The sequence below is a fragment of the Sparus aurata genome, chromosome 13 (genome assembly GCF_900880675.1).
Source record: "Sparus aurata chromosome 13, fSpaAur1.1, whole genome shotgun sequence".
In the NCBI taxonomy this organism is placed as follows: Eukaryota; Metazoa; Chordata; class Actinopteri; order Spariformes; family Sparidae; genus Sparus; species Sparus aurata.
Window position 1 is genome coordinate 5945127 of NC_044199.1, and position 17768 is coordinate 5962894.

The 17768-nt window shown below is 42.5% G+C and overlaps 2 protein-coding genes across 4 annotated transcripts; one reads left to right on the forward strand and one right to left on the reverse strand.

The window, feature by feature from the left end:
• Positions 1-1018: 1018 nt before the first annotated feature.
• LOC115593440 (V-set and immunoglobulin domain-containing protein 1) lies at positions 1019-7438 on the forward strand. 2 transcript variants are annotated; one of them, XM_030436952.1, is made up of 7 exons: positions 1019-1131; positions 1241-1401; positions 2542-2749; positions 5184-5339; positions 5796-5912; positions 6574-6718; positions 6818-6926. In XM_030436952.1, the coding sequence occupies exons 1-7, from the start codon at positions 1089-1091 to the stop codon at positions 6912-6914; spliced, it is 927 nt and encodes a 308-aa protein (XP_030292812.1). In that variant the 5' UTR covers positions 1019-1088; the 3' UTR covers positions 6915-6926. The 2 variants fall into 2 exon arrangements, with proteins under 2 accessions (XP_030292812.1, XP_030292813.1); XM_030436953.1 differs by lacking the exon at positions 5796-5912 and having other exon boundaries at positions 6818-7438.
• On the reverse strand, positions 6708-17170 carry tmlhe (trimethyllysine hydroxylase, epsilon). Of its 2 annotated transcripts, XM_030436951.1 has the most exons (8): positions 16810-17170; positions 16552-16728; positions 11225-11504; positions 10973-11092; positions 10607-10843; positions 9899-10037; positions 9555-9700; positions 6708-6910 (listed from the first exon to the last, which is right to left on the reverse strand). In XM_030436951.1, exons 1-7 carry the CDS (start codon positions 16931-16933, stop codon positions 9569-9571), a joined length of 1209 nt encoding a protein of 402 aa, XP_030292811.1. In that variant the 5' UTR covers positions 16934-17170; the 3' UTR covers positions 6708-6910; positions 9555-9568. The 2 variants fall into 2 exon arrangements, with proteins under 2 accessions (XP_030292811.1, XP_030292810.1); XM_030436950.1 differs by lacking the exon at positions 6708-6910 and having other exon boundaries at positions 8665-9700.
• Between the last annotated feature and the right edge of the window lie 598 nt (positions 17171-17768).

Consider the following 17768-nt stretch of genomic DNA (forward strand, 5'->3'; position numbering starts at 1 on the left):
AATAATATTGGGGTACATTTGGATCAATTTTGGCTTAATTATTGTGGTCATTTGGGGTTTATTTAAAATAAGTGTCTAGGTTGTTTTTGTTTTTTTGCATTCTTTATTTTAAGCACTGAAAAAATGAAGGTCAAGGAACAAGAAAAAACACTATCAGTGGAAAATGACTAAATACCAGTGGACTGGCTTGTTCTTCTACTAAATGAATCAATTCTACATATTCATGACAAAGAGAATATACCATGAAGTGGAAGAAAGCTGTAAACGTTGCCGCTCTTTCAGCTAACTTCCTGTTCGATTTTGCAGTTAGCGGTTAGCAGGGCCGCCTCTTTAGTGCGTTCTCTGTCCTGATTGGATAAAGTTGGCAGGGATATAAGAAAATGTATTTTCTCTTTTACTACATGAGCAGGTTGTGGGTTACTGAACACTCAGTGACTACTGTTGGGAAATAGATCTATTTAAAACTTGTTTTAATAAAAACATCACTTAGAGCAGCTAGTAAATTAGATAATCCATTGGCATCAGTTCTTGGCGAGCACAAAAATGATCTGTCTTGTATCGTAGGTGAGTGCTTTCCGTCATCTTTCATTTTTTCATCTGCCCCCACCAGAGGTGTAGGACTCTAGTCAGTCCCAAAGCCGGTGTCATGTTTGAAGCAGCAACAGGAGAGGGAGGAGAGAGGAGGCAGCTGCAGCATGCGCGGACACAGAGCGGCCAATGAAACTGAGCGACTGTAGTGAGGCGTTTGTGCAAAACTGCAGATAAATGGCAGAAAAAGTGTGGGTGTTGACCCCTCACACTGGGAAATTTGTGGGTGTTAAAACACCCACATCCCCCACGGGTGCGACGCCCCTGGCCCCCACCCAAAACTATTAACGGCTGTTTTTTTTGAAAAACAACAGAATCTACACACCCAGTCTGGCAAACATGGATCATATGCAAACATTGTGTTATCAACACGCACAGTTATCAGCCAGTCCATTAACCAGGCTGACTGTAACCTTGCCTGTGATACTCCCGACTCTCTTGTAACAGTCGGTGCTGTACGGCTGAGAGTTCAGAAGCTCTGTGAGTTCACTCCGGTGAAGATGTTCTCCACGCTGCCATTGTTGGTGCTTATAAGCATAATAGGTAACTACTTCTTCTAATGACTTGTTTTATTTTGTGTTTCATGGCTGTTCAAGTCAACAGCGCTGAGCCTCGGATCAAACTTTTCTTGTAACGTGGTGTTTTTCAACAGGATGTGTGGAGCTGATCAAAGTCAGCACTCCACATAAATTCGTCAACGTTACGACGGGTGAAAGCGTCCTGCTCCAGTGTACGTTTGTCACCATTGCGCAGACCAGCGACCTCAACATCCAGTGGGACTTCGTTTCAAAATCCGACATTACGCCACAGCAGGTAGACACGCACGCTCAGAGCTCAGAGGCACCTCTGATGTGCTCGGATTTTGATTTTAAACTGAGTACAATTACCAGCTGGATCAGGATTTAGTGACTTCCATCGTTGTTAGAAAGTGAGATAGAACACAATATTTCCTAGAGCACAAAGCGGCTCCTTTGTCTCTAGATTTGGTTGAAGTCCAGCAGCTCACAGTGTTTGTTCAATGACTGCACAAGGCTTTGAGCGATACTGTAAAGACTTCAGTCATTTCAGTGCTTCTTTCAAGTTTGCAAACACAGAAGAGGCATGTCGCTGTTTGAACCTAATTGTTTAAAAAGCGGCAGGCCAGTTGGACTCACACCGGGTGGTGTGATATGTCATGACAGAGCTCAACATTTTTGAAAGATATTGAAAAAAAATCACTTGTTTTTTTTTTTAAGTTGCATCTTGTGCGCACTCACACACACACACACACACACAAACACGGGTTCCCTCCTTTTTTGTCCGGTGTGGCGCTCAACTGGTCGGGTCACACCTCACTGAGTCAACAAAGGCTGTGATTGACAAGTCAGATAAAAGCTAATTTAGTATAAAACACCTGAATGATGAGTGCGATTATTATTTCAAGTTCTTTTTTACAAATTCAACAGGACGAATAATGTGCTAATTAGCTGCCAGAGGTAATTACGTTACTTTTTGAATGAATAGAATCTATGTAACTACATTAGAAGTCATTAATTTAGGCCCTGAGGACAACTTTAACTTTAGTACAAAGTCAAGGACATAAATGTATTACTATCATACTGTTTTTTAATGATAAATGCCAAATGTTTCTTTTTTCTGGCTATGCTAAAATGCTTTTAAATAATTGTTAGAGTTCTGACCCTTCATGATATGAATACAGAACTCTCCAATCAGTGTGTGAATGTTATTGTTCTGTATATTTATGTAAACGGTGCATTATGCAATATTTTAGTTGGATCATACAAAAATGAGCTAAAATGATCAACATGTATGTGAAGAAATAAAAGTTTTGACATTGTGATGAGTTGATGTTAGCATGCTAACCAGCTAGCCCGGCCTGCACAGGGTCAAAAGCCTCGTGTGAACAATATCAAGTGTCTTCATTGTGTTTAACCTGTTGCCATGCGCCTCCAGGTGTATTATTATCAGTCAGGAGATGAATTTATCCCAGATGAATACAAGAGCAGGCTGCAGTGGCCGCCGTCTCCCGCCACGACCAGGAACGCCTCAATAATAATCAGCAACATGCAGCCATCAGACGCCGGAGTCTACACCTGCGATGTTCACAACATCCCTGACGTGGACGGACAGACTCAGGTCAACATCATGGTGAATGTCCTCGGTGAGTTTTGTTAACTCTAATACACATGTTAAATACACAACAGAAAGAATCAGGTAGTGTGGGATCATGGGAGGTGTTCAAATCCATGACATGGTGGAAATGACAACAACAGACGACCGAATGAAACGCACCATTACCTTCAGAGTTCAGGATTTCTCGGGGTTTGAACACTGGTGGACACATTTGGCGATAAAATATAGAACAAAAACTAGCTGTTTTTTTTTTTTTTTTTGAGACATTTTGAAAAAAACATTTGACATATCAATCATTCAAGAAAAGTTCTCGGATGGAGGCGCTTATATATTTTGCAAATGCAAACTTTAGAGATACTCAGGCTACTTAAAAGTCAGGAGAATTGAGTGTGAACGAATAGAATTATTTCTGCCAATCTGTAAACATCAGTCTTGATCTAATCAGGCAAGGTAATCAGTACCACTCTGAGAGTGTACAGTGGGAGATTTCTCAACGCGGGGTCACACCCATCAGCAGTATCGGCTGAATATTTGAACTCGGGGTAGAAAAGCAGAAGTCGCGGATCGTGACTGTATCAGCATTGTGCTCTGATGTTCCGCTTTTAAACCAGCCATTAATCCTGACAGAGGAAAGAAACCTGGCGCTGCATGTTCGGCCATTATTCTCCTGCTCGTACAGGTGTGGCCACCTGAAAAGGCAGAGCCAAAGAACGCAGTTGAAATCAGCCTCTGTGAATTACTGCACGTATGTAAATATTGTCACCGAAGCAACGGCGCTTTGCTTTCCAAAGAGCTATCTGAGATCGCTGTATGTGTCATCAGTGCTGCAACGCTAACACATCTATTAAAACAGTGGCCCTGAATGGTGCGATTAAGGGGGAATCAAATTCAGGTTGAATCCACTCCATTCACCGAGTTACCATGCAGGAGGACGACCACGCAGGCCTCGGTATCCTCCTCACTAGTTTCCATGGTTACTGCAGCAGTCTCCTCATTGTCAGTGTTGGAAATTAGAGTAGGACTGTGACTGCATCCTTGTGCTGCATACAGAATATACATCAGCATCTGCTGTGCGCCGAGCACACACACTTCACGAAGAATGTTTGCATATATGCCGTATGAATATGTATGGCTGTTCTCGTGCTGATTATCCACGGATGAAAGATCTGTTGTTATCATCGCCGACTGTTACGCAGAGTTACGTTGTAGAAGAGTGAGCAGTCGATCGCAAAATTACCACTATCAGGAAAACACTGCAGATATGAAAAATATATTTATCTGATCTGAAAAGCCCGACGGTTAGTGGAGAGGCTCCGTGAAATGTAGCAGGAAGGATTCAGTCACACCTCAGGAGCAGAGAGCTGTGAGTCCTGCCTCATGATGACTAATGGAAAGACATGTGACCTCCTGTTTGATTAACAATAAGCAAACGATCCGCCATTTTAACTCTTAAACAGGATGCACACGTTACCTTCTCCCCTGCTTGGTAACAGCCATCATTAATGAATGATTAAACTTAAGTTTAACAATGAAGTGCTTTTTTAACCATTTATAAAACAAATTGTTTAATTGTAAAGTTGCAACTGATGGTTATCTTAGTTTGAAAGTGGTTAATAAGTACTGTGTAGTTCTGATTATTTATAAAGCATGTCATTGTTTGTTAACAGTGAAATAACTATTAACTAAAGTTTTAATTAGTTATAAATTTACCTTGTTATTAATGGTGGCTGTTATAAAGTCTTAACCTCGATCTTGATGCGGCTTTCGAGACCAGTTTTGAAAAAGCAAAGTGTGGTTTTGACAAAGAATATACAAAGTACGAGTCCCATCTCTCATTATAGCAACAATTCTTAAATTGTGATTACAGTTTCATCCAAGTGACGGCTGTGACAGAGACACAATTCTGTGCAAATAACCAATCAGCTGGCCCCTTTAACACAATTTAGTCTTTGACCAATCAGATTGTTATTGCTGCGTCTGCTGCCATTACCTAAGTCGAGTGATGTGTAAGATAACCAAAGTTCTGTTAATAAGGCTCATTTTGCTCTTCAGCCAGTTAAATCTGAGGTATAAAACATCACATGAAACCAGCCTGCATTATTAGTAATCATGTAATAAATAGATGTGGCAGCATTTTGTTAATCGCCACAAGGTGGAGCTGTTGGACCCGTGCTTCATTATGTGATGCACTGTTGCAGAACTCTAAGAACATGGAGGTGATAATACTGTTGCAAAACTGGCAGTGATTGGCAGAGCGATGGAAAGTGCGTACTACGCAATACATTCCATAAAGTCTCGTCACATATTTTAATGACCCAGTAAACATGAACATATCAAGACCTCAAACTTCAAATCCTGTGACCCGACCTCTCAGGAAAGCCGATCGATTCACTCCAAGAACGTAAAGTTGCCTAACGAACTGACTCCTTCTTCCTGTTGTGGTGTTTTTTGTTTTTTTTCAGAGAGGCCCTCTTCTCCGTACTGCTCCGTCCACGGTGATGTGGAGTCGGGTCACCTGGTCACTCTGACCTGCCACAGCGAGCGTGGGAGCCCTCAGCCCAAGTACACGTGGACCAGACTGGATCAGACCAAGACGAGGAGGCCCGTGCTGGGGAGAGGTGAGGGCTGCATGTTTGTGTTTTTGTGATATGCTCACTGAGCTCCATTCATATGACAACTGCAGCTGCGTCAGAGCCAAAGTAGAGCTTTTTTAAACTAATTTATTTTATTGACAATCAGAAAAAAAAGAAAACACTGATTGTGAGAATCAGGAAGAGGATGACTATTGTTAGTATTCAGTATGTACTTACATATATGTTAATATATGTATCATTTACTTTTACTCCTCCTTTTAGTACAAGTTGCTACATTTATTGGCAATAAATAGTTTTGATGGTGCACAATATCACACACTTTTACTCAAACTACTATTCATCTGAGTAACTTTTATAATATTCTGAACAATATCTTTACTTTTACTCAAGTATGACTTTTGGCGTACACTGGATATTTCCTGTTAACACCTATGCACACACCCTTTCATAACATCGTGTGTGTGTACTTTGTTTCTGCAGTGAGCACGACCGGAATCCTGGAAATCCAAAACATCTCCCAGTTTGAGTTCGGGGAGTACCAGTGCAACGCTACAAACGCTGTGGGATTTGCAGTTTGCACCGTAGAGCTGGACCACGGTGTGTTTGTAGTTTCCTGTTGTTGAGAATATGTACAAATATGTACAACAAAAAATACTTTCTAACGGCCATCATTGATAAATATAGTATTCATAGTCAGTGGTGTGCATAAGGGGGGGGGCAAGAGGGGTGGTCGCCCCCCCTCGTGGCCCAATTGTTGAAAAATACGTGTTAAAGTGCCCTCTTGGGAGCCAAAACGCATGCTTAAGTGCCCTCTTGGTTGGCAAAAAACACTAAACTGCCCCCATGGCTGGTTAAAACATGATAAACTGCCCTCTTGGGAGCCAAAAACGCATGCTAAAATGCCCTTCTTTTCGCCCCTGCCCTTCAAAAAGTCTGTGCACGCCACTGTTCATAGTAAATATGCCACTGTAAAACAATGAAGTCCGTCACAAACAATTCATTCAGCAGGTGCAAATTATAATGGCAATCCCAATAATGTTTACAGATTACAGTATTTATCAATCATTTACAAAGTAGTGTAAACATAACCTGCAAATTTACAATTAACAATGCTTTTAATCGTTTGTTAACAGTTTGATAACAGTTAAATTAACTCTACATTTACTAGTTATTAATGACGGTTATTGTAAAGTAATGCAAACCCAAAAACACTTAAAATGCTCCTTTAACGGATGTGAAAATGTCTTGTTTTGTGCAGATGTGTCAGATGGGGTGATTGCTGGCGCTGTGATCGGCGCGTTGCTCGGCTTCGTCCTGATCCTCCTGGTCGTGTGGTTCATCGCTCACTCCGTGAAGAAACACAAGTACCGGGCGGTGAAAGCGGCCGAGGGCAACGAGATGAAGTGAGACTCTCCCGGCTCCTGAATGTTGTTTCATCTCACCATCACGTCGCCTCTCATTTTGTGAGTTCTGTGACTTTCAACTCTCTCTCCGTCCACCAGGAGGAGCGCTCCGCGGGCACGGGGAGCCTCTGACAGCGTTCCCGTGGCAACCACAGCCGGCAGCCTCCATGCTGAGGAGGATGAGCCGGGAGCCTAAAAAGAAAAAAAAGAAAAAAAAAACAGCTGGAGCGACGTCAGAGCAACGGGAAGTCCGTGATGTTCAGGCTTCAACATGCGTCATCCTCAAAGGGAATCAGTGGGACGGAGCTAATGTTTGAAGATTGAAGTGTTTTCTGAATCCGGAGAGTTTCTGTGCTTATCATTGATCGAATCTTTAACACCTTTTTTTTTTTCATTTGCCTTTTTATTTCCACTTAAAATTGGCTTAAATGTAGACACAATGTTTTAGTGCTTTTTAGAGCTTTTACATGACATTTATGTAGATGAGATATTCCATTTTTTTTTTTGTCATATACAATGACGTTTTTTTTAATTAAACACAGTGTTGTGTTTGAAAAGCCTACACTCAATTTTCAGCCTTCACAGTGATAAAACACCTGAAATAGAATGGTTTTCTTCAGTTATCAGGATTTTACAATTGGCTCCCAGGTCAATCCAAACGTGTTTGAAATGAAACTATTTTATATAAAAACCTGATTCAATAAAAGAATGTGTTTTCCAGTCGCTGAGTCATGGAGCTCTTTCCTGTCCGGACCATAATTGTAGATCTCGAGTGTCATCTAGGTGGCAGCAAAACACACACTGACGGCTCGCACTGTGAAGCTCCAGCTTTCATTCAGCTCCGAGGCCCTGAGATCTCCATGGAGATTTCATTGTGTGGGGTTTCTTTGGTGATATCAGATCTTCTTAAAATCTGAGCGACGTGAAATTAAACTGTCCTATCGAGCACTGTGACATGAGCCCTACTGTCCTCCCTGTGTTGTCCGTTCAACATGAAATCCCTCCGTTAAAGAGAAGACTGAAGTCTCAGATGCTCTTTTCCTACGGACTCTCCTTCAAAATAAGAGTTCACCTCTCGACATCTTGGCTTGTGAACATGTGTGGTCTTCATGTAATTCACCGATTTTTCAGTTTTGTATCACTTTATAAGAGATTAAGAGGGAAACTGTGGCGACAGCTTGCAGGGGGATGAGTAAAAAGCCAGGAGTCACTGCTGCGGATGAATTACTCACCATTTCAGTATTTCACCGTAAATAAATGAGAATGTTAACAGCCAAATCTATAAACGTGATACAAAACAACCCTGCTGTCTCTCTGCCAATGCCACTTTTATGATTATTCGACACCTTCAGTATGTGTCCTGTAGGAAAGCTGGTTGACATCTTCATGGAGCCAGATGGGGAGTCGACTAGCACCGACACAACTTGGCTAAAACTAGCTTTTCGCATTTTTATTTGCATGTCTAATGCATAGAGTCTCTGGTTTACAGCCCAGCCATAGTGTCCCACATATTGTTTTGTCCATTATCATGCTCAAACAGAGGTTGTTATGGACATATGTGGCAGGATTTTGGGACGGATTCACCATATTTACCCACTGAAGGCACTATGTGTTTGTGATAATCAAACATGTTGGAGCCTGGTCCCAGATTTCTGTGCTGGTTTTTACAAGGTATATAAGGTATAAATCTCAGATAATAGGTCAAAATAAATATTACTAACATTTTGTGCAAATATGTAAATTAGATTAGGCATAACCAAAACTAATTCCTTACATTCGGTCCTTTAAAAGACCGGGTGTCAAGTTTTTATCTGCATGAAGTGATGTACAGACGTTTAACGATTCCCAGAGGATGAGCTGTAATGACTTGGGTGTAATTAGCTGTAACTGTTGTGCATTTTTCACGAGCTTACATGATTTTTATGAGCTCGGAAACAACAAACCAATTTGAGAACTTGGACGTTTTATTGTTTTCAAGTGGAGTTCAGGATTACATTCATACAGCTTTGATTGTAGATCCAACTACAATCTAAAACAATCAATATGTGCAAAGAGTGAGACATGATCGATGGCACTGAGCTCTGCTTTCAGAGCAATTTTAATTAAACCTCTGTTGTACAGTGCATTCAGAAAGTATTCGGTCCTGCTGCACTCTTCCACCTCTTGTTATGTTGCAGCCTTTTATTAAAAGTGTCTAAAATCTCAGTAAGTAAAAATCAGATGATCGCTCTGGTTGATCCCCAGAGATCCTCTGAAGACAACCAGCAGTGCAGCTGTTGTGTCTTTGACTGAAGCCTCTCCTCAGACAAAGACACGTGTAGGGAGTTTACAAAAAAAATAACTCAAGTTGAAACCAAGACTGAACTGTTGGGCCTCAGTTCTAGGCGTTGTGTCCTGAGGAAACCAGACATCGCTCAACACATGCACTCTGTGATGAAGCGCGGTGTTTGCAGCGTCACGCTGTGGGCTTTGTTTTCAGCAGAGTGACTGGATTGGGCTGAGGGAGAGACGAACGGAGGGGAATTTCGCGTTTCTTCTTTTCATCTGGGCCCTATATTTACATGTCATCTTAAATATGATTACATTTGCTTTAGGTCGACATAACTCGTAGCCATGCTGCAGCCGTGCAGTCATAGGAGGTGATCTCCTGGACTGATTCCAAACCTCTTAGTTAGCATGAATCATTTAGCAAGGAGTGGCAAAACTTGTTGCGTCACACTCACGAGGACTCAAGGCTGTAATGCTTCCACATAATATAGTATGCATGAAAAAAAAGTGAAGGTGTTTCAATGCTTTCTGAATACACTGTAGGCCAAGTTACAGAAAGTGGAGGGACCTTCTTGCCCAGGATCAGGCCTGCAGGCCGAAGCAGCGCGCGGCGCTCAGGATGTCGTCTCTGGTCAGATAGCATCCGCAGAGCTGCCTCAGGCCGGTGAACGACTCCCTCCCGTGCAGGACACGCCAGTTGTCTATGAAAATCACCTCATGGAAGACAAGAGAGGGTGAAATCCTTAGATCACATGTAAATCTCTCTATTTGCTTTTCAATCACGCTGAAGCTGTAAATCGATCATTTCAAACTGACCTTTGGAGAGGCATTTATACTTTTGTTTTCTGGCTTGGGCTTTTCTAAATGCAGAGATTTAAAAAAAAAAAAAAAGTGAAGTGAAGTGAAGCTTACTTTGCCCGGACTGAGTTTCACCCACAGCTCGTTCTCTGGCCGCCTTAATTCTGTCGTTAACTCCCGATGTGCCATGTACCACCGCTGAACAACGTCATGGGGGACTGTGTTTATCACTGAGCGGTCGAAGTTGTTGTATCTGGGGTAAAAGAAGAAACAGCATTGTTTCATCACACTTACATAATATCCCTTTAAGATGACACAAAAAAGCAAAAAAAAAGTTCCGTTCTCATAACTAAGAAACCAAGAACCAGCTCTTGGAATACGTTTGCCAGGTCATTGTGTTAAAGGTCTAATATGTACGAATCTTTGTTTAAATCATATAAAATCATTGTCGAAAGCATGTGAATAAATAACAGGTTTAAGTCAAAGATGTCTATGTATTTTGTTGCAAATTCTATTGAAGTTAGCATGCTAACCAGCTAGCCCCTGAGCCTCCCAACCCAGGCACAGTGTGCTAGCAAGGCGCACAGTTGAGTGAGCTAACTAGCTAACGGTTAGCTGTTAGGTTGCCAATTGTTACATATTGCAGCTTTAATGCAAGAAAAGTACATAAATAGTGAGTGCCGTAGAGCAAAAGTTTAAATTCTCCAATCGCTACATTACAAGTGCAATTTGTAAGATAACAGAAGACAACAGGCTAATGGCTAACTGCTGCTAACTGTAGCTGCCATTAAGTAGTCGGCTAGTAGACGAAATCAAACGTACCGGATCAGGTAAAGCTCGCTGTTCCAAGGATACACATTGAGCACCGGGCCGATCCCCGTCATGTGGTTTCGGTGGTCACCGGTGTTTTCCACGTACTCGTGCCTGATGGGTATATTGGCGAGCAGCTCAAAGTTTTCAGGAGACTGCTGGCGAACCTTTTCGGCCGCATAGAAGCCATCCACAAGCAGTGTCCTTCCCCCTGATCCCTCGTGCTTGAGGCAGTGGAAAACCTGGATTCTGCAACAATAAATTGTTTTTTACAAAATCTACCATTCAAATGCACATTTTCTTGGGTTTCAATTGAGATTCATCATCAAAACATCTGGGCTGCTCTTGAATCCCGTAGTCCGCGTCTCCTGCACCTACCCACATGGTTCCTGAAAGTATGTGGTGTCGGTGTGACGGTCCAGAGCCAGCTGGCTGTACGCAGTGTCTCCTCTGGAAAAATCTGAAGTAAAAGACCACATTCTTCCATATGTAGTCTCCCTTGTAAATAGGTGAAAAAAAACACACAAATGAATGTTGCCCGCTGAGTGCAAATGGCCGATTAGGGATTAGTGGCATGACAATATAATTTAAAGGAGGTTCACACGGGCCGAAAAAGTCCAGTCTTGGTACCTGATGAGACTGACCCTCTGGGTGACGGCCTCTGTGGCCTCCACTGTAGCTGGGACGCCGTCCACAAACGCGATCCCGTACAGAATGTAGTTTTGAAGGAACTTTTTCAATTCGTCGTCACTGTTCATGAACGCGTCCCACTTGGCAGAAGGTATGTTTGCGTTTTTATAGATGTCCGAGTTCCAGAGGATGCGAGGCTGGACGGAGCTCTGCTTCTTTGTTTCGTAGCTGTGGTCGGCGAGCCAGCTCAGGCTGTACTCTGACACGTGACCATCCGGCCCTGGGACACAGAAACGGAAACTGTTATTAGGTGCAATTAATTAATCGAGAACGTTTAAGGAGGGTTTAAGCATAATTGGGAACAGAAGAAAGAAAAAGCGTATGTCATTTGTATATGTACTGTTGGGTACAAGCAATGCACAGCTGGACAAACTGCAACTGCTAAAAGCCAAAATCGACCTTTACTGTGCAAATTTAATGTATTTTTTACTAAACTACAAAAAAGCTGATGCACAGAAAACTTGAGGCAGAATAAGTGGGAAAATGTGTTCGGTCTGTGATGAGTACTCAAAGTAAGCAGGATGCATACAGTTTGCAAAAAGAGCACAAGGTAACTTGGGGGGGGGGTTCATTTTGGGGCCCACAGACTAATTTCATTTTCCCTCCTGGTGGGTTAATCCAGCCCTGTTAGCGGTATAACCACTTCATGAACGCCCCCGTTTTAAGGTTCTTTTTCCAAAACGGTACCATTGGAAAGGTAACACCCTCAAGTTTTTTCTAGAAGTGTCAGTGTGATTCTATGACATACTGACACAGAGTTACAGAGGTTGGAACACAGGTTTTGGTTTTCGTCCAATTCAAATGTCAATAAACTGACTGAGATATAAGGGTTCAGGTATGTCTATGGACACAGCAGACACAATTAGGCCATAGCCACAGGTCTCAGCTTGCTACACTCAAAATTTGAAGTCAAAAGACTAAAAAATTGATTTTTCACAAATTTCTTTCTAAAGGCATGTCTGTGTGTTTTGCTTGGGTCCTTTCTTTCCAAGAGCGTCTACTGAGATTCAAAGGCTTATAACTTGAAAACATAATCTTGGTCTCAAATGAAAGCTAAGACCCTGCAGGGTTTCTTGCTGGTTCGACACTTGTAGCTAGTTTTGGGTAAAATGACATGGATATTCCCATTCTATGGACTCTTGGCGAACTATGAAAAAAAAATTGTGGCATGACGTTGTAGCTGTGGAAAAAGGGAACACTCCGAAGGTATGTAGGCATTCTTGCTTCTTGCGGTAGAGGGCTCTCTCTAATGTTGTGTCATGGTGAGTTTAGAAGGCTATTACATGGTCTGGAAATAACTTTTTTGGGCTTAAAATAATCACGACAGTCTCAGCTTTCCAATATTGAGTATATACTGTTAAGATCTGACGCTTAAAAACTATTAGCAAAAAAACTATTCGTTTTTCACGACGGGTGTTCGTTCAGTGAAGGGTGTTCCTATGTTGGAACGGTGTTCCTTAAGGGGTTAAGACTCAGTACTTTGCACAGCCAATTTGTCTGAATTATAACAATGCTTGAGGTCACAGTCGGTTACCATTTTTATGGCTTTTTATCTTAACTGTACAAGTGCGTGAATATATATAGGAGTTCATTTCATGCAGGTTATAAAGGGATTACAGTGCAGCTCATAAAAACACAACTATCTGTGCGGCCTGTGGAGAGGAGGTTCGGTGGTTCAGGCTCCAGCCTGCTGAGTCATCCTCCAGGATCCACATTCCTCACATAAACATATTTGACAATCTTACTGTGTCAGTTTTCACTGTAATCTGTACACTCTTTTTTTGGGGGGGGGTGTCTTTATGGGTCTAAGCGTCTGAGGGTCTAAGGACAGTAGTTATAGATTGTCCACCGAGACGATGCGCCTGTGATTTTGGGCCACAGAAATAAAACTGACTTGACTCATACAAGCTTACCGTCGGCGAGCATTCATCAAATCTCATCTGCGTGCAACAACGGGGGGCCTTTGAGAACGAGCGTTTAGAGAAAAGCGGGTCAGTGAGGGATGTGTTCGTGGAAAGACTGTTCGTGCACACCAGACTCAGCTGACCTTGAGTGTGCACCGCTGACAGGGAGAGGCACACGTGACAGCACACCCACAGCAGTGTGTGCATCATAAACTGTCTCGGGGCTGACGGCTCCCAATTTGTCAGTTTATGTAAGGTTCAGTGCCACTCTGGCGCACACATAACAGCCCGGCATCCAAAAAAAAAAAAAAAAACCCAAATCCAGTCCAGCAGCACACAAGGAGGCATTAGTGTGTCGCATAAGCCAGACAGACAGAAAGCGCAGGCCTGTCCGAGCTGCAGGACTCTGCCCGCACTGCTGTGGTATTAAAAGCTTGCAGTGATGGTATGTACCTCCCCACATCATGCAGCCTGATCCATTTTTAAAAATGAAATCCCTCCAGCGCTATAATTACCTTCCTGCTCATGTCAGGCCTGACCCCCAGCTATGTTGTGGGGTCAACGCGAGGGTGCACATGAGCAGCCGGCAAAGGGACGCTTGTAACACCTGTTTTCCTTTTCCACACCTGGCTGCTGAGGGACAGAAAGAAGGAAATTAAAATCCCGCACGACTTTCTCCCCCTTTGTGTGCAGGAGCAGGCAGCCACTGGAGACAGATTGAGGGATAGCTCCGTCTAGTCGGGGGCCGGGCCTGATAAACTGGTTCCACTCAGCCTGCTGGGGCCTCTGACGGGACCAGCAGTGGATGATGAATTGGAAGTCGAGCTTTATGGGACACAACTGCATGAGCAACAGCTTGAAACCATGACTTTTACATTTCTTTTCCACCGCGAACAACTACTGATGCGCAGGGCTGGCTGCAGCACGTCATTTAGGCGTACCCAGTGCATTTTAATTTCTGAACACATTATGTGACTGATCGTACTCAGTAAATACAGTTTATAGGGAATTATTTAAATGTATGTAAAAAGGTCCCAACACCCCTGATTTTTATTTGGCTATTCCATTTTTTTTTTTAAATTTTCTTCTTAAATCAGACCAGCTAAGTTTCCGGGTGCACCGGTGCAACTGATCTGAAGCTGTTTACAGATGGGAGGAGAGCTAAGAAATTACTTTTTTACTTTTGGATTTCTCTTCTTGATCAACCCGTCTGCAGCAGCGATCCACAGAGACCCCCCTTTGCCGGGTGTTTATGCACTGTAACGCTGACTGCTAACTGGAAATCAAATGTGCTTTACTTCATGAAGGCTTACTTCGTGGCTTGTGACGGTAAAGTAATCTGACTGCATAAACACAAATGATCCTGGGATTAAACTCAACTTGCACAAATGTTAACGGTGGCGTTTTAAAGTCGTATTCACCGTTCGAGCTGACTCCTCTACCCTGTCAGCAGCGACAGCGAGTGTTACTTTGAGTATATTGTGGATTCCTCTTGATTTGTGGATTGTTGGAAATGTTCAGGATAATGTAATCACATAACACCGGAGCAGAATTCCTATATATTACATCTTTATGGCCAAATGTTTATTGTGGCAGCATGTTAACAGTGCAGTATATGTCATGACCTGATATCAAGGAGGGAAAAGTCCACTTTCCTTTAGATCTGATGTATATTTGCTTAACTTAAAGTCAATAATTAACCCCAGGTTTTATGTTGTAAATGACTTATGTCATCATCTTTAGATCAGTTTTCTTGGTGGCTTATGTTCCCAAAGAGAAAGACATTACTTTTGCGTATGGCCGATGCAAAGATTTTGGAGAGATTTTTCAGAATAAATGTGCTGCAAGACATAACTGATATATTTGAATTGCTCTGACAAATACATCACATTTGACTCCATCCCATTCAAGTTCCGAAAAGGCAAAATAGTTACCACCACCGGAGAAATATCATCTCAGTTGCTTCGGTAGGCAACATGTGAATACAAATCTCACGAGAGTAACCCGCATAATTCCACCAAGATAATCTGCTTTTCGGCCAATCTGATTTACCGATCAGTGCAGCACATAGAGGGAACGCTGCTCCGGTTCACATCAGGTAACTCGACACTTACAGGTCAAGAATGGTTTACAAGGCCGTCAGTATAAAACTTGCACGCTGTTACACTCCTCAACTGCCTGACCAAAGTTAATTTGTTCTTACTGCCATTACTGTTTGCCAATCTTCTATCTGCCCTTCCTTATGTTTGATTTTACCAATTTGTTCTGTAATGTTGTCCTCTTTTCCTTGCTGTACATCGCGATCGTTGTTTTAAACTTGTATCTAGATTTTAAAGGTTTTTTCGCGCCCTGCCAGATGAAAACTCTCCTCCATGCTAATTCTGGCACGTTACAGCAATGTTCATTATTATGTTCATCAGAGTCTGTATTTGATTATGTGTCGCAAACACGTGGCCATGTTTTATAATGTGTTCGCTCAAATACAGTGCACACGGCAGGGAGTCTTATGTTCACCCACAGATGCACAAACCAGCAGGTGGTAAACCACAAGTTTCATCATGATGCGATGTTATATCGATCTTATGGACAACGATGCGATATTTGCCGATATCACAAAATCCGCCACGATACGATTCCGATTCGATCTGATACAGAAGCCTGCGATCGATATGAGCCGATATCGTACGCCCACTTAACACAATCAGTTGCTTTCATATGTCACAAAAAGCAACTAAAAGTTTGATACAACAATTTTAATGCTGAACTCTTCAGTGGAGATATTATGTCGCCAATGGTTCCAGATATTTAAATGGAAAACGAACCTCCCGTTCACTATAAAGTGCCACATTTCTTGAATGCAAATGTTTCCGTTAACTTAAAGACGTTGACCTTTTAAATATGAACCTAAACCACGAACATCTATGACTGCAGCCGACTTCATAATATCCTCACCGTCTTTTTCTTGGCTGCTTCTGTTTGGAAAATGGTGAAACAGATGTGCCATTGGAATTTCAAAATAAAGCGCCTATCTCAACGATGGCGGCGACATCAACCGATATTTTCACTTAGCATCGCTGCCCTTGGATCATTGATGATCGGGTCAATGTATCGATCAGGACCGATGCATTTTCACGCCCTGACAACCCAGCCAGTTTTCCGCATGTGAGTCAGGATTATGCAACACTGCAGGGCCACAGTGAGGTGATTTTGTGTTATTTCCATTTAATAATTTGCAATGAATTTCCATCAGGGTACATGCAGTGACGCGAGGGGACTCTGTGGCCCCTGTGGGTTGAAAATCCAACATATTACTTTGTGGTTAAGGTGTATCACTGTGTATTTCCTATTTATAACGGGACTTACATGTGAGGACGAGGTGTCCATCCCGTACACTGGTGCTGTCCGGCCGGATGCTGAGGTCTATGCTCCCGGTGTCCACGTTCCTCTGGTTGGTCTGGGGGTTGTACGAGGCGGCAGAGCGGCAGTGGTCCCGCAGCCACACGTAGTTAAAACGCATCGGTGTCCCTCCATAGTGGAGCTCTGGTGAGTTCACACACAGGAGTCAACAAGTGTTTTTGCCTCTTACATACACACATCGGGGTTGAAACGTGATAAACTCACCGAGACTGTCCTCCAGTAAGTGGAAAGTCGCCGATGAACACGCGCGGATCTGCTTCTCGTGTCTCCACAGCACCTGAGTCTGTTTCAACGCCGGCTGCAGTTTCCTAATCAACGAGCCCAACATCCTGTACGTAAACACAATCTTCTGATCAATACACTAATTGATAACCCCTAAAACTTCCCCCTCCGATGTCCGAGCCCAAGAAGAATTGACACCTGAAGTGAGACTGAGCTTCATAAGATGTCTCGATATGTCAACACGGGACGATATTAATGATTAAACCCAGTATAGTAGTTCCTGTTATTGTGGTGAAATGCTGTAGCCATGACACCCGGGGTCCAGGATTGCGGGGGGCGCTTGGGCGCATGCGTGGTTCGCTTTACTGCTGTGCCCGGATGTAAAGAACACCTCGGAGGTGCGTTTGCGGGTCGGACACATGGACATTCATCAGACTTTACTTTATTATGTTGCCACTTTATTAGGTACGCTCAACAAATGTGTACTTGAGAGGGCACAACATAGTAACTAATGAGTAATTACTGATTATACTTGGTAACTACTCAATATGATGGATGAGTCTTGAGAGATATACTACGTAATGATTAAGCGACAAGTAGTTAATGACTACTTAACAACTACTCAGTGTAATGTATCATTTTACAAGAGGTGGCACAAAGATAGTAACTAACGATTAAGTAGTTAGTAATTAATCACTCTACTTGATAACTACACTTTACTTGAGTGGTTACACAAAAAGTGACTAACTAATATGCAAATATTAATAGTAATTAATGTGCCTATTTGGTAGCTACTTAGTATTGTTTCACATTAACTGAGGCACAAAGGAACAGTAACTAATGATTAAGTAATTAGTAATTAATTAGTTAATAAGGAACATTTTCTGAAGAAAGTGGTCAGTATGTTTATGAACTAATCATTAGCTAATGACTTATTAATA

Coding starts and splice junctions, on each gene's coding strand:
- LOC115593440 (XM_030436952.1), top strand. CDS start 1,089: ATGTTCTCCACGCTGCCATTGTTGGTGCTTATAAGCATAATAG. Junction 5,913..6,573: donor CACCGTAGAGCTGGACCACG/GTGTGTTTGTAG, acceptor TGTTTTGTGCAG/ATGTGTCAGATGGGGTGATT. Junction 6,719..6,817: donor GCCGAGGGCAACGAGATGAA/GTGAGACTCTCC, acceptor TCCGTCCACCAG/GAGGAGCGCTCCGCGGGCAC.
- tmlhe (XM_030436951.1), bottom strand. CDS start 16,933: ATGTTGGGCTCGTTGATTAGGAAACTGCAGCCGGCGTTGAAACAGACT. Junction 16,729..16,809: donor CTTACTGGAGGACAGTCTCG/GTGAGTTTATCA, acceptor TGAACTCACCAG/AGCTCCACTATGGAGGGACA. Junction 11,505..16,551: donor TGGACACCTCGTCCTCACAT/GTAAGTCCCGTT, acceptor TCTGTGTCCCAG/GGCCGGATGGTCACGTGTCA.